We start from the raw sequence: 16836 nt of genomic DNA, 5'->3' as shown, positions 1-16836 counted from the left end.
TCTATGAAAAAGCAAGATGAAGACAAAGATAAAAGAGATAAAGAAGAAAAAGAAAGTAGCAGAGAAAAAAGGGAGAGGTCTCGAAGTCCAAGAAGGTACAATGCCGTGAACACATCCCTCTAATGTTTCATGGGTACTTAGGGACTTTAAGGGTTTCTGTGTAGAAGAACTTTGACAACTATAAAGGGAGCTAGCAACACTGTTTAGCGAGTTTCTCCTATTATAAACTTCACATGGTAAGCTGACTTGCCTTTGGGCTAAAGAAATATTTCCTCTTGTTTGAGCGCACGATCTCTTGGCTATGACAGATACTGTTTCTGAGATTTCTAAGTCAAAATCTAGACTTTTCTTTCATGTTGCTCTGATTAAACAGCATTTAATTAACGAGTAGATTTTGGATGTACTCGAACTCACTTTTTTCCATTCCCTTTTTATTAGAAATCTGTCCCCATTGGCTGGTTATGTTATATCTACCTAATTCCCTGTTCTGCTTTTCTCAGATGGTTGTACTCAACTCAAACTTCGCACCATTTCTTTGTTTTCTTCTTCCACTGAGACTTTTGTTAGGTTCACATTTTTAAATCTACGCCTCAGCTTCTACTTATTTGTGGTGAAAGGTGAGAATTCCATTAGGCTTTTTATTTTGAGGTTTCTTTTGTTTCTGCAAATTAATGGAAGGAGGTTAATGTTTTACTCCCTTTCATTTGGGAATTTTATATTAAAAGCTACTTGTGAAGGAATATACTTAAACACAAGTCATCGTGGTAGTAACCTGGCTATTGATGCCTCATCTGTTATTTTCTTTCACTGTGAATTTTAAAAAATACCTAGTTAAGCAAACGTATGGAGGACGTTTCCTCTTCCAGAAAACATTGTTTTATTTTGATACGTTTCTCTTAGAAGTTTACTTTAGTTGCCCTAGTCATGTCAATTTGGCATTGCTGAGCTCTGCCTCATGAACTCTCTTGTGGGATCTGATTGCATTTAAATGTTTGTTTGTTGGGTTTGAGTATTGGTAAGGCAATACTACTGTTTACCTGTAAACAATCTTTATCTCTCTGAAAAGTGACTCTTTAATATCTGGCACTGATTATGAGCCCGCCCCTGTAATTGGTATATTTCAGAAATTTGTCCTTTCTGTTTACTTTCTGGTTCTCCTGTCTTTTCCTTCTGGAATAGGTGAAGTAAGATGCTCTATTTCCTTTCATAGGTCACTTCTCATATAAAAACAACCGTGATGTAAACAAAAGGACTTTGTCCTCACTTCCCTTTGTTTATCCCCCTTGTCCCTTTATTTTATTCCAAAACCTGAAAAAAGTTGCTTTCATCCTAGACGCAAATCCAGATCTCCTTCCCCTAGAAGACGATCTTCTCCTGTCAGGAGAGAGAGAAAGCGCAGTCATTCTCGATCTCCCCGTCACAGAACCAAGAGTCGGAGTCCTTCCCCTGCTCCCGAAAAGAAGGAGAAAACTCCAGAACTCCCAGAGCCTTCCGTGAAAATAAGAGAACCTTCAGTACAAGAGGCCACTTCCACTAGGCAAGCACATAACAGTTGATGAGAAGTATACTTTTAGACTGTTATTAATCACTGCGGATGCCCTATATCTGAGTTTAAAAAAGAAATTACTGGATTGTTTTGTTAGTTTATTAATGTAAAATTAATTTGTTGCAAAGGAGTCCAAGTAGAATAGGAGAATGTTAGTAAAAAGTCTCAGAGGTGACCTCTAGTATCTGCTGGCTGTATTCTTTCAGATGTTTTATAGACTGCAACTTCCAGGCAGTTTTGCAGGTGTTCTAAACATTAGAAATGTTAGTTGCTTACTCAGCTTCAGTTATGCATCTCTTTGTAACCAGGAGGACGTTTTCCTGGCTTTTGAAAACTAAAAAGAGTAAGGCGAGGGAGAGCTTTCTTTCTTCTATAGTTGTTAGTAGTGTCTAGTCAATTTATGATGATCTCGTGTTTTCATAGTGATATCCTGAAAGTTCCCAAGCCAGAACCTGTGCTAGAACTTAAAGAACCTTCTCCAGAAAAAAATTCTAAAAAAGAGAAGGAGAAGGAGAAGACTCGGCCAAGATCTCGATCTCGTTCCAAATCTAGGTCCCGGACACGTTCTCGTTCTCCTTCGCACACTAGACCTAGACGACGTCATAGGTCCCGGTCGAGGTGAGTTGTGACTAAGATCAGCCTAGACCTTTTCCTGCCCTCCTCTTTCAAATAGACTCATGGTTTCCAAGCAGTCCGCATTGGTAGTTGTAGCCAGTTGCTGTGGAGCGAACTACAAAGTTCAGGGAATACTTTCGTAAGCAGGCTGAGGGTGTCTGAGGCATCTGGAACCTCAGCTTTTTGCTTCCTCGTCTGGTACTTCAGTCTCTGTGCCATCCTAGAAATTCTAGAAAACGGTACCGTGTATTCTGTAGATTTACATAGGACACTTTCTGTACACCCTAGGAATCTTTTCCTTGAAGTTTGTGCTTAATGTGTGACCTTTGGGGAAACTGTCAAGGAATGGGGGTTCTTGCTTAGTTGAGTCCTCTCTCTCTCTCTCTGCGGTAGATCATACTCCCCTAGAAGGCGGCCCAGCCCCAGACGACGGCCATCTCCTCGAAGAAGAACTCCGCCGAGACGAATGCCGCCTCCGCCACGGCACAGAAGGAGCAGGTCTCCAGTGAGACGGTGAGGTTTTTGCTTTTCTTTCGGAAGTCTCCAGTGCCTGAAAGTGTTCCCTGTGTTTATTGGACAGTGATCTTTCAATTAATATCCCCTAGGGAGAAAAGGAAAGCAGTGTTGTATCTAAGGTGCCTAAGTCACTGGAGATGGGAGTCTTCTAATTATGCTATGAAAAATATCTGTTCCAATGTAAAGTAAATCAGGAAATTCACTAGCCTGTTAATAACTTGGCATTAAGGTTTTAATCCTTTCATATCCCACTAAGAAATCCTAACAACAAATAAAGTAATTGGCCATCTTGGCTATTTCTATGGCGTTGAACTTGCTTGCCTCTGGGTTCTGAAAAGTAGCTGACTACAGGTCTAATGAGAGCTACTTTTTAGTACTAAAATTAGCACCACCACCCCATTATGACAAAAGTGAGTGTTCATTATAAACAATTGAAGCGGAAGGGGACATACTTACTTGCCTTTGCGTCATTTCCTTCTCATAGCAGCAGCCTTTGGAGTGACAGCTGGGTTGAACCAGTTAGCAGTCTGGCATTTACCCTGACAGCGCCACCATAGCTCCCATAATCTTATTCTGTAGAAATAACCGTTATTAATAACTCAGTTTGTTCGGGTTGAGAGATTAGACTTAAGGTTTTTTGTTTTGTTTTCTTTAAATCACTCTCAATAAAAAGGAAGCTGTAAAAATCTCCCAAGTAGAACACTGGTGCCCTGGGAGCCGACTTTTTGTGCTCTCTTGACAATACATTTCACCTTTTTGGAAACGATTATAATCACTGTGTTTCTAATTTTAAGTCTCTTTAGTTTTTGTTTGTTTTTTTATTTTTCAGGAAACCAAATAAACTTGGGGAAAAAGAGGAAACATTAAATAAACTACAGAGTGTCTTTGTGCAAACTGGGACCTTTCATAGTCTTTTTTTATCTATCTTCTCAGGGATGGGGGGGTTTGAGTATGATTTTATTACCACTATTAAAAGTTATAGAATTGGTGCTGCTACTGGTAGATGAGATTACTGATAGAAAATGGTCAATTCAGGCAGGCATCACAGTTTCCTACAATTGATTATTCCTCCTCCATAGAAAAGTTTTGCTGGTGCTTTCTAGTACTAGTTAATGGAATAATCGTGTATGAGGTAGTTTTTTACTGGAGTTTTGCAATCAGCATGTTTTAATTTGCTTACTAAGTCATCTAGCAGTCAAAATATTTTGCAGATTGTGTAAGATTCCCTTTCAGCCAGTTTCTATCTCACACTTAAGGTAGGGTTTCTTTTTTTCAGGTTCTCAGGAATTCTTCTGCCAAAGGTGAATTCTGCAGGTACACATAATTGCAACAGAACTTAGCACAAATTTTGCTGCAGAATTCGAGAGTCCCTTGCTTCTAAGTTTATGTAGCTAAACAAATTCCAAATCTTGCACATCTTTTTTTCCCCCCTTTTTTAATGCAACCTGTAGGTTGCTTGACACTGTCTGTTGTTAAATGGAATGTGCTTTGGGACTCAGATTTTCTATGCAAACTCCAAAACACTGATAACAGTCTTAAGGAAGAAGCTGACTGGTGGTTTTCTAGCACTTGGTGTGGTGTGTTTTATCAGTGGGGAAGTAGGTCAAACCAACCTTTATCAGAATGTGTCCTTTCAGACTTAGCTGTTTCCGTCCTGGGTTTTTTGGTCATTTTTATGCCAGTTTTGTGGGGGACTTATGTGCTTAGCTACATAAACTCAAAAGTTGGATTAAAATTGCTGTTTTGTTTGTAAATTGTACGTAGCGGTAAAGCCATTCGCTGAATACGCGAGTAGTGAGTATGACAACTTTCATTCACAGAAGACGGCGGTCGTCGGCCTCCCTGTCGGGGAGTAGTTCTTCGTCCTCCTCATCTCGCTCCCGGTCGCCGCCAAAGAAGCCACCCAAGAGGGCCTCCAGCCCCCCTCGAAAAACTCGGAGGCTGTCTCCTTCGGCGAGTCCTCCAAGGCGCCGACACCGACCGTCCCCTCCAGCAAGTCCACCACCAAAAACGCGTCACTCCCCAGCACCCCAACAGTCAAACCGCACCAGGAAAGGTCGGGGTTCTGTGTCTCCCGGGAGAACTTCAGGTAAAGGTAAAAATCAAGCATATAATACACATTCTCTCGTTTGGTGTAAGGTGGGTAGTTTGAAGTACGAAGTGACTGGGTAATACTTGTATGAGATGTTCTTTGTAAGGAGGCTCACCTTTTTCCTGCTTTACATTCTGGCGTTTTGGCAATAGAGATTTCATGTACAAGTATTTTGTTTTAGCATTGAGGGAAAATAGTGCCGGCCATGGACTGCTTGGGTTGGTTGTAACTTATCCAACTGTGCGCTGTCATAGGGATTATTTCACTACTTTGAGTCTGTTCATCCGTCCCTCATCTGTACATACACACACCACCTCATCAAGATTTTTGTTGGCTTTTTTTTCTGAGGACTGCGTATTCTGTTTTCATTCTTTCTTGGCCACATTGTGCTCTCAGTAGAAAGACATGGTGTTCTTTTAAAAGCTGATTGATTTGGTGTTTGATTTTTGTTGTTTTAAGGCTGTAGGCAGGTTACTTTTGAGTGTTCTTTATTCTACTGATTGATTAAATTTATGAACTGTGATCCTGCCTAGCTAGTTGAGTGCTGTTCGTCTGCGTGAAGGTTGTAGTCTGTTGTCTGGTGAGGTTTGTTCCTCTAATGTTTAAAAGCACCCTGTGAGCTCCTTTTGAATCAAGCCTTTCATGCTGAGGGCTGGAATGACCGAGAGGGTCTGGAAGGGGGGAGTGAGTAGCAGGGGAGGGAAAGCAATGGCATTTCAAGGAGTACTCAAAGTTTAAGTATTGGGGTGGTTCTGATCAGATTTAAATCCCTAGAACTCGCTCTTCATGAGATCAGAATGTCTTCCAGCAGTCTGCTCTTTCCTCAAGTTCCCCAGTAGGCTGCTGACTAGAAAGTCAAGTTAGGCTCTGCTTCTATTATTGTGAGGTAGAGATCAGTATTCAGAGTGATGGAACAGCCGGAGGTGATCATAATCCATTAAGAGTTCATGGGTAGGTTATCCTGAATCTTAGCATTTAAAATTTAATGAAACTGGTGCTAGATAACTAGTATAATACTTCGGGGGCATCAGTAATAATTATTTGTGCCATATTGTCTCTTTAGACCTAGACAGGAAGCTTAAGAGAAAGAAAGCTTTCTTTCTGCTGGGTGCTTACTTCAGTCAAGCATGGGAACGGGATCTGAAGATCATGATTTTATAACATCATGTTCCCATATTGCATTGGTTCAAAATGGGACAATCTCAACCCATCCATAATTACTAGTTAATATCTAAACTACAGTGCACATTGCCCTGACCCTCCCTACCACATGAAATGTTTTGTGCTTCTAAATGCCTCTTTCCTTTGTCTAGAGCTAGGCAGTTCACTAGTGGAAAAAAAAATTGCAAATACTGTACTACTTTAATACTTGGCATAAACGTCAGGTTATGATTTTTCTGTTTGTGTTATATAAAGAGTTCCAACAAACAGAAAAGCCAGCGTGGAGGACCCAGGGAATAGTTTTATTTCCGTGCTTCTAGGACAGGGCACTCATGTCCAAAAAAACACTAGCCAACGATCTACACTGGGCAGTGTGGTCAGGGCTACCCAGTGACCATTAAAGCCAAATACTGCTTTGAGTTACTAGGAGGTAGCCTCTGCGATCAAATTGCAGAGACCTTAGATAGAGTCCTCACCAAGCACCGTGTCAGACAAGTGCGGTCACCTGGCCAAGACCGGTCAGCTACGCCTAGACTCTAAGTGCTCTTCTCGTCACCAGTTAAATAATATGGGGGGAGCTTCAAAAAGGTTGTGGACATTTTTATTCTCGTCCATTTTCTATGAACTTTTTATACCTTTTATACACATACACCCTTTCCCAGCTTTCTTACTCCAGAATACTACTTCAGCTGCTGAAAGAGGAAAATAAAGGGGAAGGGAGAGATCTTTAGCTGGAGGTATGATTCCAGAAATGCCTTTGTTGTTTCCATGTGTAATCAGTGACACTGTTGAAATGTAATACAACTTAACATGAGTTAAGTCAGCCTAGCAATTACAACCTGTTCAGTAAACCAGTTTTCGAATGACTTCTTTTAAGAAGATTTATAACTATGCTAGAATTTTTTTTCTTGGAAAAAAAATCATTAGCAAGATACACTGGCAAGATATGACAAAATACCCATTTATAAACTATCAAGGGCACATGCGGGGAGGGAGGGGAAAAATGAGGACCTAATGTCGGGGGTTTAAATGGAGAGAAAATGTTTTGAGAAACGATGTACAAATGCGCTTTACACAATTGATGTGTGTATGGATTGGGATAACAGTTGTATGAGCCCCTAATAAAATGTTAAAAAAGGAAATAAATAAATAAATAAATAAAGGAAAGGGGGGGGGAAAGATACACTGTACAATACAGGAACAAATGGAAACCTGATTAAATATTAGCAAGGCATGGGTGATTATCTGATTAACTCTTGTTGCCAGTGAGTCAGTTCTGACTCAAAATGACCCCTTGTACAGAACAAAATCCTGCCTGATCATGGTCATTGCTGTGTTTGAGCCCATTATGATAGCCGTGGTATCTTTCTAAGTCCCTCTACTTCACCAAGCACAATGTCCTCCAGGGATTGGCCCTTCTTGCTGACATCCAAATGTATGAGCCGAAGCTTATTGGGTAGTATCATTAATAAAGTGCTGTTTGTTGAGAAATTGTAGCCAAAATTCAATTTGATGCAATGAAAGATTTTGTGTTAAACCCTTAGATCTCAAAGTGACTGCCCCTTGGAGTAAGCCTTTTTAGAATTTTGAATCTTGGGTGTTATTGTGAGATGAGTGTGCACTCTGGGTCAAACATCCCAAGGCAATTCTTTTCAATAAAACACCTGGTAAGAATCCTGAAAGTTGTACTTCTCAGAGGGGTGTTTCTAGGTAGTGAGGTTATTGACTATACTTGGGAGTTGGATGTTGCGAATAGGTGATGCTCATTGAAAGATTGTCCACTCAGAGACATCGTGGGGGGAAAACCTGGTGATCTGCTTCTAAATAATTACCATTTAAAAAACCCTATGGAGCCCAGTTCTGCTCTGATCCAGCTGGGGTATCCACGAGGGAATTCACTTAGAGGCAGTTAGTACTGGTATATACTTGGGATTTTAGTGGAAACAATGGATAGATGGATAGATACATAAGCATAATTTGTGCTTTTGAAGATTGGAACCTGGAAGAAGGAATTTGAGTTCAAATCCTCACTCAAATGATCTGTATAGTACACTATGGTGAAATGACTAGCTTTTTAAGCTTCAGGTTGCCTCCTCTGGGGTTACCAGTAGGCAGCAGTGTTTTAACAATACCTGTAACATCACAAGCAAACAAAAGTTGCGGTGATAAAATTTTCATGCAGTAAGTTGGGTAAGGTACCCTTATGTTCTTCTTTTTGAGTCTTTCGACTCATACAGTCTTGGTGTTTAACAACTTTTACGAATGTAGGAATCTTTCTGAGTAATTTTATGCACGTTATATATGTAGAGCTTTCTGCTTCCTGGGTAGCTAATGCATTCATTTATCTTTTCAAGACCAAATATCCAAGTTTTATGAGGTCTTACTTCATCATTTGTCTTACTTTTTGGACCCACATATAGAGGGTGCCTGAAAACTTAAGTCCCCTCCCAAGTTAAGAGAGAGAGAGAGAGTGTGTGTGTGTGTGTGTGTGTGTGTGTTTTCTAATTGGTGGGATTCAAATGGCTGCTAGAGGTTTACTTTGTTGAATATTGCACACTTCATAAAGTTAGTAACAGCATACATAATTTTCCCCACATTCTTTGAATTGTTAGTTGGGAAAATTTGTTTTTTATCAATCCAAAGTTTGAAGATAAGATAAAAAATGTGAAGGCATATTTTAGTGTAGCTTTTAATTTTTTTCTTCCCCAATTCTCTTTTAGTGACAAAACATAAAGTAGCCGAAAAAAGAGAGTCCCCTTCACCAGCACCCAAGCCTAGAAAAGTGGAGCTATCGGAATCGGGTAAGTGTTTTTGTTTTGTTTTAAGCTGGGTTAGACATGTGCATCTGGTCTTAGGTCTAATTTGATTGATGACAGCATGTGGCTCTGAAATCTGGCAAGCTGGTTTGACTTCTTAGCTCCTTGTAACTACTGTTATTATTGCTTTTTTTATTTTTATGAATCATTTCTCTAATAAATTTTGTAGATAATAGTGACCGTTAACTCAAGTAGTGTTTATAAACTGCTTGGAGCCTAGTCTGACCAGAGGTGAATACCTATATGTGTTTTTTTATTATATCTGGTGACTATAAATTTAAATAGCTATCTTAAGCCCATTCTACTTGTAAAACATGTAGTAGTTACACTTAATTGACCCAACCAAATAAAAATTCCTCTTCAGATAAACATGTTTTTTTTGTATGCGTAACTAAAGAAGCCCTTTCTAAATGCATCCTTCTTTCAGAAGAAGATAAAGGTGGCAAAACGGCAGCAGCAGATTCTGTGCAGCAAAGACGCCAGTACAGACGACAAAACCAGCAGTCTTCCTCTGGTATGCTCTTGACTAGGGTTTCTTAATGAGCCACCCTCTAGTGTGGTGAATGTACCCTGATTCCCCGAAAATAAGACCTACTTACAGTTTTGCCTCTCGCTGAAATACAAGGCATCCCCCTGAAAATAAACCCCCCGAAGCTACCATAACTCTGGACCTTAGAGGTGGGCGCCACAGTGCAGCCGGAGCAGGCAGGAAGTGCGAGGTCTCTTTTAATAAAACAATAAATGTGGACCGTATTCTTCATGCAAAAACAAGGCATCCCCTAAAAATAAGACCTAGCACATCTTTGGGAGCAAAAATTAATATAAGACACTCTTATTTTCGGGGAAGCAGGGGAGTTTTAAGAGAATGATCATGTGTTTGTGGTTCTCAGGAGATTGTTTCTGTGGTAAATGTGTAGGGTTGGGTCCCCTCGTGTGCTGGGGGGTACGCACTGGGTAGCTTACCAACTGCCTCGGAAACCCAAAGGTTTCCAACACTAAGTGATGTGCACTGTCCCATACACATGTCTTTTCACTCTCTTTAAGTTCTTTTTTTTTTAATCATTTTATTAGGGGCTCATAGAACTCTTACCACAATCCATATATACATCAATTGTGTAAAGCACATTTGTACTTTTCATTGCTCTCATCATTCTCAAAACATTTGCTCTCCACTTAAGCCCCTGGCATGAGTTCCTCACTTTCTCCCTTCCCTCCCTGCTCCCCCCACCCTTATGAACCCTTGGTAATTTGTAATTTATATTATTTTGTCATATCTTGCACTATCCGATGTCTCCCTTCACCCACTTTTCTATTGTCCGTCCCCCAGGGAGGAGGTTATATGTAGATCCTTGTAATCGGTTCCTTTTCCACCCCACCCTCCCAGTATCGTCACTGGTCCTGAAGGGATCATCCACCCTGGATTCCCTGTGTTTCGTTGTTATCTGCCAATGTACGTTCTCTGGTCTAGCCAGATTTGTAAGGTAGAATTGGGATCATGACAGTGGCAGAGGAGGAAGCATTTAGGAACTAAAGGAAAGTTGTATGTTTCATCGTTGCGACACTGCACCCTGACAGGCTCGTCTCCTCCCTGCGACCCTTCCGTAAGGGGATGTCCAGTTGCCCACAGCTGGGCTTTGGGTCTCCACCCCGCACTCCCCCTCATTCACAATGTTGTAATGATGCCTGATACCTAATCCCTTCGACACCTCGTGATCACACAGGCTGGTGTGCTTCTTCCATGTGGGCTTTGTTGCCTCTGAGCTAGGTGGCCCCTTGTTTACCTTCAAGCCTTTAAGACCCCAGACACTATATCTTTTGATAGCTGGGCACCATCAGCTTTCTTCACATTTGAAGCTTTAGATCTTTAGAGTCAATAGTAACAAAGAACGGACGAAAATCTCATCGTTCTAGTGAATACATAGAATAGAGCTGAACTGGGTTTCATGGAGTAAGTCTTTACACAGGAGTAGAAAGCTCATGGTGGGTTTGAATGCTGTCTTCGCAGTAGCAGTCCAATATATAGCCTTCTGTGCCACCAGGGCACCTTAAAACATAATGGAGGAGCATAAGTTGAAAAGTATACATCTCCCAGTTGAATATGACTTTCAGTCATCTTAAAAATGCTCCGAGAAACAAGTAATTACTTGCGATGCTCTTTAAGCATTACTTAATTATTTGGAGAACTATTCAACAAGGGAATACATGTCTTGATTTGTTTTTTTGTTGTTGTTGTTTTGACATTTCATCTTTCATTACTTTATTTCGCAGCATGACACTTCAGAATCGAAAAGTACTTTCCTGTTCCAGAGCTCAGAGGATAATGTCTGCTCAGGAATGGAGTTAACACAGAGGGCAGGAAGTAGTGGTGCCAGCCTGGACACAGGTGTCAGAGCCTAACCTGCCTGGCCTTCCACCATAGACAAGCATGTTTCTTAATAATTATTTAAAATAGATTAAAAAATTATAACATAGTGACAGAAAGGCCGTGAGCAATATGACAAGGCATCCTTTTAAGTGTAAGCACCCCAGACATCAAACATGTGGCCACCTCATCATTCCTTGTCATCAATACCTCCATAGTCTGATTATAAAGGTTGAATAAAACTCCCTTTCTGCAACATGCTGGCCACTTTAGTGTATGTTTTCTGAATGTAACTCTCTTCAGGTGGGAGGGACATTTCATCAGAAAACCTAATAGTGGTATCTGGCCATGCCTGTGTCCCAACATGTTCATCTCCCATCTGCCCAAAGCTGTGGCATCACAGCTGGGGACAGATCAACCCACAGTTATCCAGGAAAGCATTCCAGGGAAGGATACTGTCCTAAAGTCGGCAGGGAATCTAAAAGAAATTGAACCTAAATTCTTCATCAGGGGTATCCAGGATGGCCTTGGTTCCCCCTGCTGGGTGAAGCTTACAGACTCTGGGCTCTTCCTTCTGGTAGCCACACCTACAGGCTGCACTTGTGCTGAGTGGGCTGCAGCCCTGAGGGCCCGCAAGGCCTCCTGTCGCTCAGCTTCCATCTGGGCCCAGTAGTCCCCAAACAAGCTGTGCATGAGCTGCCTCTTCCGTGGCAAGGGGGTCTTTTCACTGCGCAGGACACGAACTGCCCCAGTGGCTCTCTCTTTCTGTTTGGGGCTGGGTTTCTGAGTCCTGAGCCTCAGAGCTTGCCAGGGCTTCTTCAGGGGCCTTCCTGCCTCCATTGGCCAAACAGGCCCCATTCCGGGGGTTTCTTCTTTTGCTTCTTACAGGCTGCAAGGCTTTGGGAGTGCGCTGGATGAGCACTGGAGGCCGAGTCGCTACACGTGGGGCATTCGGGTCCCGGGCTGACTGGGCGGGCTCTGTGGGGGGTTGGGGGGGGCCGTGTCCTGGGCCCTCCGAGGTTTCCCAAGCAGGGCGTTCCAGGGCCATGCGCCCCGCCACCTTCCCAGCTGCCACCGAGGCCAACAAGCGCTCCGTCTTGATTTGTTTTACAGAAGTGATTTCTGTAACTTTTATTTAGCTCAGTAGTTATGTGTAGTTTTAGGGTATTTAACATCCTTGAGCATCAGTGAAATCATTGAGCCATCAATATTGCCTCGGTTCAGAATTGATTGCACACATGCTTGCTTACATTAGTATACTTGCTAATTTTGATATTTCACTTTAATTTAGAAAGCTTGGACAGATTTTAAGCGGGGGACGAGTGTCTTTTTTCTTTGCTGTGTCATTACAGACTCTGGCTCTTCCTCTTCCTCTGAAGAGGAGCGACCCAAGAGGTCCCACGTGAAGAACGGAGAAGTAGGCAGGCGACGCAGACGTTCTCCGTCCCGGAGTGCCTCTCCATCCCCACGGAAACGTCAGAAGGAGACTTCCCCTCGGTAATGTGCCTTTCTTTCCACAGTCCTGCTGGTGTGGATCCTCTGTCATTGTATTGAGACTATAACATAGGGTTGTGGGATACTGATTTATTTTAGAATTGATTAACTCCTTTATTTCAAGGACTCTACAAGAAGATGGTCAGGTTATATATTGTGAGTTTATTACTGCTAGTAAACATTGACTTGTCTTTGGGGGTGGGGGTGCACTTAATATTATTTCATGAGACATTTACCATGTGCCTTATATATGTGTGATTAGAGAAATAGACTTGACAGTTAAAGCATTAACTCATGAGCATTTTGAGCTCTTAAGTATCGCTATTAATGTTGCTTAACTCCATCAAAGGAAATAATTTAGTGAATGGCATTCATGACATTTGTTTTTCTCCACTGCTCTCAGGATGCAGATGGGAAAGAGATGGCAATCGCCAATGACTAAAAGGTTGGTTAGACACGGCTTTATTAATTAGGGTTACCTGCCAGAAGTTTTGCTATTTATTTTTTTTCCATTGTGCTGACATTTTAAAAGTGAATTACACATAGAAAAGTCTGGTTTAAAGCCTGTCCATTGCAAGAAAGCAGCAGTCGTAAACTGAGTTTGTTAAGGTCCGAGTTTAAAAGCGAGGTCTTAGGAGGCTGCTGCCATTGACACTGCATCGTCTCTTCAGGGATTCCTGGTAGTGGATGGGGTTCTGTGTCGGGCTGCCCACCGCCCTGCGCAGGAGAAGGATGAAAACTGTTCCTCCTGAAACTATGGCGGTGTCGTCTTGATAAACTTGCTTTGGGGGCTGTGTTGTTGTTTTTTGTTTTTTTTTAGATAATCTTATTATTTCCTTGGGAAGGCTATTTGGAACCAGTCCACAATATTTGTGATGGAACAAAACACCAGACACCTTTCTTGTAACATAGCACTAACACAGAAGAACCTAAATAATTATCTTTCTCCATTTCTAACATCTATTACCTAGGAGAGTCATCTGCTTGCAGTCATTAGACTTTGTGAAGTCCCTTAATTTCCATACTATACACACACACACACACACACCAATCAAGAAGACAAGTAATCCCTGTCTGGTGGTTCAAGAGATAAAACTTTAAAAGCATCTCAAACAGTTACTTAATACTCCAAGCATTTTTAAGGTTAATGAAAGTCATTTAGCTGGGAGATTTATGCTTTCTTGATATATTGCCTATTGGTGTTTATGTCCTATGTCTATTCAAAGCAATTTTATTTTTGAGGTCAGTGGGGTTCATTATTGGTTTTTTGTTGAGTTTTATGTTTTTTATTTTTCATGATAAACAAATGGATTGTAATATAAGCCATTCATTTGGTTTCAAGTTCCACACTACTGTTAGGCTTTCAAAGGAGCCTTGGTAGCATTGTTTGATTATTGGACTGCAAAGCACAAGCTTGGCTGTGGACCAGCCACTCTGAGGGGGAAACGTGACACGATCTATCCTGCTCCCATAAAAAGAAACCTATGTCATTCACTATATACGTCTGAATTGACTTAACAGTGGTGGGTAGGGGCATGACAGGGAGTTTTGGGTTGATTGTGCTTTCAGACACTAAAGTTTGGGTGTTGTGCCAATGAAAAATATAACTATTTGAAAAGTCTAAAAGAATGGAGCTCTCTATTAATGAAAAACAAATTTTTGTCATATTTTCTTCACATAAACCAACTTAACGGGTGAGGGGGCTTCTAGACATTTGTGGAGATAATCCACTCTTTTCATTCCATTTTCCCACAAACATTTTGATGCCTCCTGTTTTAAACCAAGTTGAATGCAGAGAGAGAATCTATGCCTTCTGTTAATCTAAATCTGTTAAACAGATTTGCAAACTATACCAATTCTATTATCAAATTTATTAGACTTAGGGGACAGACTGATCTATTTTGGTTTAAAATGTTTTTATATATTGGTTGTAATATAGGTTAGTGTTTTTCTGGCTTGTAGTGAGCTAACATGTAAATATCAATGTAAATGCTTAATAATTCACAATTGATGTATATATGGATTGTGATAAGAGTTGTATGAGCCCCTAATAAAACCTGATTAGATATTAGCCTAGACCTGGTGGACACAGAGCTGAGTTCAGCTTTCCAATTGAGATAGTAACTTAAAAACTGTTGTAAGAGAGCCAGTGTTTTCAAAGCCTTCCCCCTAGGTTGTAAGAATGTTTAATAATGTGACCATGACCCAGCATGTTTATGTATGCAGTAACAAATTTCACAAAATAAGACTAAAGCTTTAGTACAGTGAAATACTCCAATGTTTTTAGATTTTTTTATGCAGTTACCTACCCAGTCTTAACAAGGGTTTGATCTGCATTTTAAAAACACTGTTCAGAATCAGATAGTAACTATGCTATCTTTAATGGCAACTTTCCTGAGTCACTTAATTCTCATTGCCACTGACTTAGAGAATGTACTGTATTTTCTTTCTTGGCTAGTGGTAGACGAAGGAGAAGCCCCTCCCCGCCACCCACCAGAAGACGGCGATCCCCTTCTCCTGCTCCTCCTCCTCCTCCACCTCCTCCTCCTCCTCCTCGGCGACGCAGGTCTCCCACCCCACCGCCCAGGCGAAGGTACCGGTTGTGTGCGTTTGGGGCTGTGACTGTGGCAGTGGAGAGACCATCGCCCTGCAACCCTGCGTCGTCATGATTAAAGTGGCATTGCTCAGTTGGTCACCACAGCCAACATAATACACAATCCCAATTTATAGTGATAGTATGTTAGTGGCAGACAGAGAGTCTCAGGTGGGAGGGAGGGTGAATGGTGATGGGTATTAGTAATAGTTGTACTTGTGACTATACAAAAGTCATCTAAATGCATATTTTAAATGGATGAATTTAATGATGTGTGAGTTAAATAACAGGTTTGATGATAAATTTAAACGTGGCATTGCACTATTTAGTAGCTGCAAAGAGAAAACGAGTGACTGTAGTAAAGAGCCTCGTGAAGTACTACCCTAACTAAATAATCAAGGTGAATACCCAGCAATGTAGACTTCCTGGATAGTCCCTGGTGTGCGTACTTCTTGGATACTTCTATGATGTCCTTTCTACTCATGTATAACCCCGGTCTAGTTATTAGGAAATACCAGACGAGCACAAACTGAGTACCTGAGTACTGACTCAATAATACTCTTCAAAAATTTCAAAATCCTAAGAGAATGAAGAACAGCCATGGATTGGTGAAAACTAAGGAAACACGATAACTAAATGCAGATGGGATCCTGGGTCTGGGGGGGTCTGGAACCAAAAAGGGGTACCTGAAAAATTCACTGCCACTGAGTTGGTTCCTGCCCCGCTCGTTTCCAAGGCTGTAAATCTTTACAGGAGTCTCTTCTCGGCTGACCTTGTGGTTCACACCCCACTCCTGGCACCAATTATGTTAGACAGGGTTCTCTAGAGAAACAAAACCAGGGCACTAATGATTTTATGTATATATTTATATAGGTAGCGATGTAACAAATTTAAGCAATCTATTAAGCAGTACAAATGGCTCAGTGCAACTCACTTCTGTGAGAAAGCGAATACACTGTCAGTCCTTCAAGTCCTGAGGGCTGCCAGGTAGTCCTCTGGAGAGCAGTTCAGGCTACCCGACCATAGGCAACAAACAGCAAGGCAGGTCACTCACCAACAGTCAGCCAGAGGACGGTGAAATCCTATATGGTTTTTAATGAGCACTGTTAGTGGCAAGGTTAATGTCTTAGTTTTGGATCTTTTTTTGTGATCCTGTAAGACAAGCTCTCAGCTTACTGATGTCTGTGTTTTCCTAGGACTCCTTCCCCTCCCCCCCGCCGGCGCTCCCCATCCCCAAGAAGATACTCCCCTCCCATCCAGAGAAGATACTCTCCCTCTCCGCCTCCAAGAAGAAGAACGGCCTCGCCCCCACCCCCGCCCAAGCGCAGGGTCTCTCCATCCCCCCCTCCCAAGCGCAGGCTCTCCCATTCTCCACCCACCAAGAGACGCTCACCTTCATTATCATCCAAGCATAGGAAAGGGTCTTCCCCAAGCCGCTCTGCCCGCGAGGCCCGATCACCCCAACCAACCAAACGACATTCACCCTCACCACCACGGCCTCGAGCTCCACAGACCACCTCAAGTCCGCCCCCTGTTCGCAGAGGTGCATCATCATCCCCACCAAGACGGCAGTCCCCGTCGCCAAGTCTCAGACCCATTAGGAGAGTCTCCAGGACCCCGGAACCTAAGAAGACAAAAAAG

The 16836-nt window shown here is 41.9% G+C and overlaps 1 protein-coding gene across 1 annotated transcript in view; it reads left to right on the top strand.

Annotated features, from left to right (window-relative positions):
* Positions 1-16836, top strand: part of SRRM1 (serine and arginine repetitive matrix 1) — a 29704-nt gene that overhangs the window by 7547 nt on the left and 5321 nt on the right. The window contains exons 5-15 of the mRNA XM_045298933.1: positions 3-95; positions 1424-1537; positions 1970-2164; positions 2555-2674; positions 4498-4772; positions 8651-8731; positions 9174-9260; positions 12461-12605; positions 13006-13047; positions 15061-15195; positions 16392-16830. Of these exons, the coding sequence (XP_045154868.1) occupies positions 3-95; positions 1424-1537; positions 1970-2164; positions 2555-2674; positions 4498-4772; positions 8651-8731; positions 9174-9260; positions 12461-12605; positions 13006-13047; positions 15061-15195; positions 16392-16830 (1726 nt within the window). The remainder of the gene's footprint in view (positions 1-2; positions 96-1423; positions 1538-1969; positions 2165-2554; positions 2675-4497; positions 4773-8650; positions 8732-9173; positions 9261-12460; positions 12606-13005; positions 13048-15060; positions 15196-16391; positions 16831-16836) is intronic.

The sequence above is a fragment of the Echinops telfairi genome, unplaced genomic scaffold (assembly GCF_000313985.2).
Source record: "Echinops telfairi isolate 266 unplaced genomic scaffold, ASM31398v2 ScPeMD7_7457;HRSCAF=8495, whole genome shotgun sequence".
Classification (NCBI taxonomy): Eukaryota; Metazoa; Chordata; class Mammalia; order Afrosoricida; family Tenrecidae; genus Echinops; species Echinops telfairi.
Note: the sequence above shows the minus strand (reverse complement) of the source record. Positions and strands in the feature narration are given on the sequence as shown.